Source organism: Danaus plexippus (genome assembly GCF_018135715.1).
Source record: "Danaus plexippus chromosome 16 unlocalized genomic scaffold, MEX_DaPlex mxdp_23, whole genome shotgun sequence".
In the NCBI taxonomy this organism is placed as follows: domain Eukaryota; kingdom Metazoa; phylum Arthropoda; class Insecta; order Lepidoptera; family Nymphalidae; genus Danaus; species Danaus plexippus.
Window position 1 is genome coordinate 2,287,025 of NW_026869851.1, and position 8,142 is coordinate 2,295,166.

At 31.3% G+C, this 8,142-nt stretch overlaps 2 protein-coding genes across 2 annotated transcripts; one reads left to right on the forward strand and one right to left on the reverse strand.

Moving 5' to 3' along the window:
• Positions 1-512: 512 nt before the first annotated feature.
• LOC116772219 (juvenile hormone esterase-like) lies at positions 513-2,746 on the reverse strand. Its single transcript, XM_032664331.2, has 3 exons — positions 2,436-2,746; positions 1,035-2,371; positions 513-765 (listed from the first exon to the last, which is right to left on the reverse strand). The coding sequence occupies exons 1-3, from the start codon at positions 2,619-2,621 to the stop codon at positions 561-563; spliced, it is 1,728 nt and encodes a 575-aa protein (XP_032520222.2). The 5' UTR covers positions 2,622-2,746; the 3' UTR covers positions 513-560.
• A 53-nt stretch (positions 2,747-2,799) lies between these two features.
• On the forward strand, positions 2,800-5,191 carry LOC116771895 (carboxylic ester hydrolase-like). The gene is made up of 3 exons (XM_061528069.1): positions 2,800-3,474; positions 3,575-4,798; positions 5,068-5,191. The coding sequence occupies exons 1-3, from the start codon at positions 3,289-3,291 to the stop codon at positions 5,089-5,091; spliced, it is 1,434 nt and encodes a 477-aa protein (XP_061384053.1). The 5' UTR covers positions 2,800-3,288; the 3' UTR covers positions 5,092-5,191.
• The last annotated feature ends 2,951 nt before the right edge of the window (positions 5,192-8,142 follow it).

Here is an 8,142-nt window from a genome sequence, read left to right on the forward strand (position 1 = left end):
AAATATATTACTATATACAATATGTTTGTGAGTGGAAGATGATATAATGAGATGAAATTGCTATTTGAATAGTTCTAAAAGCTGTATTAGAAATACATATGTGCGTAATACGATCCCTATATGCGAGTATGTAATATTTTCTCACTTTAAAGTCTGTCTGAACTTTATTTATATATATAGAGTCTATTTTAATATCTATTTATATGTAAGACGTAATTACTGACTTCTCATATTCTATATAACTCATCTTATATACCTATATCCTCATTATCAATCAGGGTGTTCGTCCATTGGTGGACACAGGCTTTCCCTAACTTTAGCTACGATGCCCGCTCTCCTGTTTGTTTAGTAGGGGTTCATTCGAGGACCTTTGACCTAAGCGACTCATATATATTTATAACTTGATAAATAAATTAGACTACTAAATAAAACAGAATATAAAAATAGTGAATTCAAACTGCTCTTTCTATATTATGATAATTAATACTGAATCATTAATAATTTTTATTAATAATTTTAATTATTTTATTAACAAATAAAAATCGATCGGCGACAATACGTTATAACTCATCTTTTTTGAACCTTAAGTTCTCTAATTTTTTTCCCCATTTTTCAATAAATTTATCCCAAAACCGGAATCTGTTCCGTAATAAACTGTCCTTGACTATTATATTTTCATTTATATGGAGATATTTCTTGGTGTCCATGCTGTAGCTTGGCCATTCTATGTCCCCTAATGGATTGTCGTTTGCAGGTGTCGGGTTACTGGAAGAAATTTTCATAGCATAATAAACATTAACGATTTATTAAAAAAAAAAAATAAACGTCGAAGAATGTTTTTACGAGGGAGCGACGTAGATTATGTGACAACATCTTTTAAAATTATTGAGCACTCATTCATAAAGTAATTGGAGACACACATACAGAGACACAGACGCACACATCGACGTCAAAAATATAAGACCTATCGTTTTACTCCGGGGTATTAAAATAACATTATGTTTCGTGTTTTAAAGTAACAATTTAAAACGTACCCGTATTTAATGAAATTCGCCCACAGTTTTATCATCTTCCTTTGTACTTCGATTGTTTTGGATTTTAAGCCTTTTTGATTAATATATTTATCATTCAGAGATGGACATCTGAATAAATAACAGAGCTCATCTCCAGTGGGCGCTCCGAATATTCCGTTTGTAGTTGATGACAATTTTAAAATATTGTTTTTATTTTCGCTTAAGCTGCTGTAGTAATCGAAATGATAATAGAAAACCGGTCCCGAGGTTATGTTGGAGAAAATTTCTGCAGCAACGTTGATGGGGTAAGCCTTCAAGTCGCTCATGTAGGTAATGTACTGTGAAATACTCGCTAATTTTACTTCACCTTCCGTAAAATAGAAATCTTTTATGTCTTGAACGGCTTCATAATAACTGTCATGATTGGGGTCGAATTTGAAATTCACTCTTAGGGGCATTAAGAAATGAAAATCTTTTTCTACGTTATTAAAGAAATGCGGTTGCATTAGATACGTTAAAGATGAATGTAAACCCTCCCGAGAGTTAGATCCAATCAGAATTGGCATGTTTATTTTGTCAGAGAAATTTTCGGGGTATTCTGTTATGAGCCCGTTTGAATCCTTCTCAACTACTGGCCCGAAGGTGAGAACACCTCTCTGGTTATTTTTATAATAATCGGCAGGAGACGCTTTTAATTCCATTGGCAATAAATTTAACGTGTTAATTTTGTTTAGTTGCTCTAAAAGATATTTGTTACTCGATGTTGGAATTTCCAACAGCTCACCCAGTTCTTTGGCTCTTTTACTTACATTTTCTTGTAAGAATTCAGAACTCAGTGAAGTACCACTCTGAAGTATAGCCGAACGAAATAATACGTTTGCTTTGGAACGGATAAGAAGATCCACTGCAGCTGCACCTCCTTGTGCCCCAAGTAAAGTGATTTTTCCAGAATCTCCTCCAAAGTTATGTATATTTTGGGACACCCATTCCAAACCCGTAACTATATCTTTTAAGCCAGCGTTACCCGACAATGTCTCGTCTTCAAATGAAAGAAAACCGAACATTGAAAGACGATGACTTATCGTTATGACAACAATATCTTCTTCAATAAAAAAATCTGGAGCATAATCTTTGCTTTTATTATAAGAGTTTATGAAGCGGTCATTATACAAGAAGACAACAGCCGGTCGTTTGTTATGGTCAATCGAGGGGGTGTAAATGTCAAGATACAAACAGTCTTCAACGCCATATTGCCCTATAGGCTGACCTTTAAGAATATTGTAATTATTTTGGACACAGGCGGGCTTTATTTTATGGGCACTAAGTGTACCATCCCACGCCGTAATAGGCTGTGGTGGCTGTAACAAAATATATAGCGTTTTATAATATAATATCTTTACTAATATATAAACGATAACTTACCTCAAATCTTAAATCCTTTATTGGGGGCTCAGCAAAGGGTATTCCCATAAACGCGTGATATGTTTTCTGCTGGTAAATTGTTTTGAAAGTTGTGCCAGATACAATGCCATGTGTGGTTTTAACTTCATCATTATAAACAAAACCTAATAACGATAAATACAAATATAATTTTAACTGTCCATACATTATTATTGTATAAGCGATATCTTTTCACTAAAGTTTCTAAAAACACGGCATGTGATATACAAAAAATTATCTGAAAAGTATTAATTTATTATCTTTACTGAATTTAGTTTTATTACGAGATATATCATTTTATTATATGTTATTAAGCGTTACTAGAAATAAAGCATTACTAGAAATATTTCGCGTATAAGTCTTTTTCAAATCACTCACAAATATCACAGTTTATTTTTTTGATAATCATGAAACATTTTTTCGTTCACTATGCCGCGTGCGACATTAAAATAAACCGTGCATAGAAAATGAATAAAGTATTTACATATTCTATTTTAGCATTCAAATAAATGACCGAAAGGATTTCGTATAAATTACGAATAAATATGATGCGTATTGGGTTTGTTTATTTATTGCTAACAAAGCATCAGGTGAATGGTCATGTGTTATCTCTATGTTCAAACGTACTTGATGTACGAAAACATTTTGTTATGAAGCGTTATATAAAAAGTTTTAATTAATAATACTTTTCTTTCATCGTATGATATTTTGCGACTAAACTGTAGAGTACTGCTAGTGTTGTTTTATAATATAGTCACGGTTTGAAAATAGTTTACAGTTTCTTTTTTTAAATATTTTCGTTTCAGAGTACCGTTATCTCGTTTGACATTCAGTTATGCATCTGTCATGTTACTATATATTTCTATTACTCAATGTAGTATTAGGTTCGAAATTTTTTATAAAAAAATACGGTTTAACTATAGTTGGGTTAAGGCTAAAAACTATTTATCATAGCAATGAATACGGGGCATTTTACAGAATTCCGTACGCTGAACAGCCCGTAGGAGAGTTACGATTTAAGGTACTAGAACAATATTTAAAATATTATTTTAATAACAGTTCCCGTATAGTCGTAAAAAACAAGCTGGAACTGTTATTGATTATCTTTTTTTTTATTTTAGGCTCCTAAAGAATTAAAAACTTTTGATAAAAATAAAACATATGAATTCAGTAAATTATACAGAGATACATCTTTTATCAACGAGAATTGTTTACACTTAACAATTTTTACACCAATATTAAATAGCCTAAGTCAATATTTTCCGATTTTGGTGTGGCCTCAAGAGTCAGTCAGTCAATATGGCCCGGACTTTTTTATAGACGAGGAGGTATTAGTAGTAATCGTAAACTTTCGATCCTCAATATTTGGCTTTCTGAATACTGAAGATGATTTCGCTGAAGGCAATATGGGAGCCAAAGATATTTTACTCGCCCTTAAGTGGTTGCTTGATAACATTAGTATATTTAATGGTGATCCCAGAAGAATAACTATAATGGGTTCAGGTGAAGCAACGACGTCCGTGGCATCTATGCTTTTGACGAGAGTGGCTGGAACTTTATTCCAAAGAGCGATAATCATGGACGGAAGTGCGCTATCCCCTGCTGACTATAGACCATATAATTTTGAAGTTGCCAACAAATTATTTTGGAAATTTAATGGGAGTTGGGATCAGTTCAATCGCAAAGAATTGTATAATATACTTAAAAATTCCTCAGCTGCCAAATTAAAACTAGCCTCTCGCGAACTCTATGACAGCACGGAAGTGAGAGATAAACAGAGATTAATAAACGCTTTTAGTTGTACAGTTGAAAATAATTCTGGTGAGAGAGCATTTATGACTAAATCACCAGTTGATGTTTATAGAGGAAAAAATGTCAGCAAAATAAATGTTATTTTCGGATATACAACATTTCCATCGCTGTTCCAATTGGACGGCATTTCTAAAAACAGAAAACTGTTGAAATATTTAAATTACAATTTTCAATATCTGTTGCCGTTCGAGGGGGAATGTGATGAATACGGATCCAAGCGCTATAGAAGAATAAGAAAGGAAATCATGAATTTTTATTTCATAAATGGAACTATAACGGATGTTAGTTTCAAAAGGTATGCAAAATATATTTCCGACCAGACAATATATCCATTGCTTCGGCAAGCTGTATTACAGTCCAAAGTATCAAAAGGGAGCGTTTACTTGTATCGACTTCCTCTCAACGGACCGTTGAATATGAGGTGGAGAAAATTTGTACCCAATCTGAAATGGAAAGGTGCTACTTCAGGCGACGAAATCTGCTACCTATTCAAATGCAAATCGGAATTAGAAACTTATAATAGAATTGGGAAGGTAAATGAAACACGGTTTATTAGCAGGATTGTTAGACTATTTGGAAACTTTGTCAAATTTGGGTAAGTTTAACATTTTGAGGTAATTTCCATTAGCAAAACAGTTGTGGGATATAATAGTTTTACGATGCTCTCTGAGATTATTGATATTATATCTCCGTTTTATGAAACAAATAACAAACAAATGTAAATATTTGAGAAATTTTCTACCATTCAAACAGTGCCATTAGTCTATTAAGTTTGTTATTTTTTTTTACTTTACATGTGTAGGCTCCCAACACCTCGAGGTGTTAATAATATCTTTGGATCATTCAAATGGTTGCCGTTAGAAGAAAGGAGACCTATAAGAGCTTTGAATATGGGACATCACTTAAAAATGGTTAATGTGCCCGAAGAAAAGAGAATGCTTTTTTGGAATCAATTGCGAAAAAAATATTTCTGTAATAAAAACAACAAACTTTGAACTTTGTTTTGTTTCAACCTTAAAATAAATCCTGGAGTAAAACGATTATCCAAAAATTAATTCGTTTATTTAATGTTTTCGTTAAACATTATCTTGGGAATTTTTAATGTCATGCATTTGTTGCAGAGCGAGAACAAGTTTTTATCGTATTTTAGTTATAAACTACTTATTAGCTGTGACAGTTACATATATCAGAATTTTTCCTTTATGAGTCACTAGAACAGTAATCGCTATAAAAATTTAACTGCATACTAAATTGGTTTGTAATAAAAAACAAAACAGAAGCGGAACGCGTATGGTACACGTCATGTTAAGCCACGTTTTCATACAAACAAAGCCTTACTCGTGATAGGGTTGCCAACTTTGCTCTATTGCATGTTATTTTTCTGATTTATTTAGTTTATTTAGAATAACCTAAACGAACAAATATATGCAGTTAAATAGGAATTCCATTTTTTTTTGCAACAAACTGTATATTGTTTTAAGCGAAAATAAACAATAAATAAGAAACTATTTACTCTGAAATAACTTAATCTAAAAAACATCTATAATGTCTTATTTTTCAACCAAGAAGGTATTAATGGTTTAATTTAAACTCGCAAAAATTATAACGTGTTATAAATATTATTTGCTAATGATTCACTGTTATTCCAACTAATGATAGAAATGGTAAACTTTGTATGTTGATTTTTGTTATTCAATTACTCAAAGATAAAATAAAGTATGTATTAAGATATCTGTACAGCTGTAATAAAGATCACGCATGGTACTTCTGTGGCTTGCCAATGGGAGAAGATCAATGTTAAATTTTAAATATTCCAGCAAAACCAGCCTCACGTTTCATATTTAACTATTTGGATTGGTATCAGCTTGTTTATGGAATGTATCCAGTCATTATCCTTATTTTTAAACGATTCATCTGCTTACACGAGATATAATAAAAAGACTCTATTGCTTTTAAACCCAAACATATTGTTTTTTGTTTTGAGTTATGAAATTTAGATAAGAATTTTCATATGTTATACATATATATTTTCTTATTAAGACAAATTATATCAGCCTAATAGTTTATCACTGGTGTGATAAATCTATGAGCCCACTCTCCCTCACAGGTCATCATTAATCTTTCTCAGATTTATATCTGCCAGTTATTTCACATTTTACTCAACGAAAATCTAATCTCTTAATTGGTTGATACTAAATAACCGAAACGAGGTCTGTATCAGTGAAAATGTGAATAAAAATGCGAGTCACATACAAAAAGTATCTAAACATTTTATAAATTATTATTAAACTGACGTATTTAATTGTAATAAATTGTTTTCTTAGTAGGGCAGTCGATAAAAATTTAAAAAAATTACTAATCATGGAATGAAAGAAATTGTATAGAGTTGCAGGAAACTAGTGAGAGTGATGTAATGAAGGTACTACTTCAGTTAGCATAAAATACACAACACCCATTTTCGTGGAAAGGGTTGTAGTCCCTCGATTTATCCCAAACGAGCTGGAGAAAAGTGCTCCCAAATGCTTTGATTCTTATCAGCTTTTATTGTACTCTGTCAAAATTGTATATTGTGATAATTTTAGGCATATCAATTTATTTCAATGGCGATGCAAGTAAAAATATGAGGAAAAACTTGGACAACATAAAGAGGAAGCTAATGTAGTGTAGAAGTGGTTTGGAAGGAACGATCTCCGTTGGAAGTTAATAAAATTTTAAGAAAATAAACGACAGTTTTATCCAACAAATCTTAATGATGCAGAATACATACTATTTAATGTATAGACGTATAAATTTTCTTATCTTAAATACTTTTGATGACCGCTCATACCTTCATATATGTTTGTCAGATTTTATATAAAATTATCTAATTTAAGGTAGTTAGAAAAATAATTAACGCTATTATGTCTTTTAACTTTGCTTGACATTTCAGAGAGTATAACCTGAAAATAATATATAAACCCATTAACCCTCTGTTTTAATATTTTAATTGTAATCATCCGACGCGAGTCTCAAAGTTGGTATGTTGTTTGAATTTCAAGGAAAGTAATAAATAAGTTACTTCGCTTTGCTTAATGCCAATTCAATGTACATATATCATTATTATATCTTAACGTCCGCTTCGATTCTTATTTCTCTTTTATGTAATAATATAAGTTTGGAACTTATTCACATTGAGAATGAACAACAATTTTCTGAAAGAAATTTCTTCTTTCAGAATTTCAAGTTCTTATATAAGAGTTACAGAAACCTTCGTAAATAAGACACTCGCGTAGAATTGTAAACCTCGTGAATATTTGTAGCCGGTTACAAATCGGAATTTTATATATATACATATACATAATACATATATTAGTATTTTTCTCAAGAAATGCAAATACAAATTGGTATTTTCAGACACAGGGCGTAACATAAAAAAAGGTTTTCATCCAAAATTATAGACATTTCTTTCAAATGTTTATTTGTAACATTGCGCTTAGTCTGTGTGCTATTAGTAAATGTAACAGTAAACAGTAAGAAACATTTAAGATAATAATTTAATATGTTAGTGTCTAGAGCAAATATCGATATGTCTTTTACACTCCCTTGCATCCTCTTGGCTTTTACGGATGCTTTAAGACAAGTTCATCGATTCTAATATTGTAAAAATATATAAATTTTGCTTTTGCTTGATTCAATACAAGAATGTATGAAATTTTAACATACCAAAGAGGTAGAGGATAATTTAAAAGTGTATATAAGTTTATATTCTCATAGAATTGTAAACGAAATATACATTTATCTACCGTTGGTGTAAAAAGTACAATAAATAACTGGGAGCAATTAGTTGGGACGCTTGGATTTATGAGATCGAGATTGTACCGTTTCATCTTTATACGGA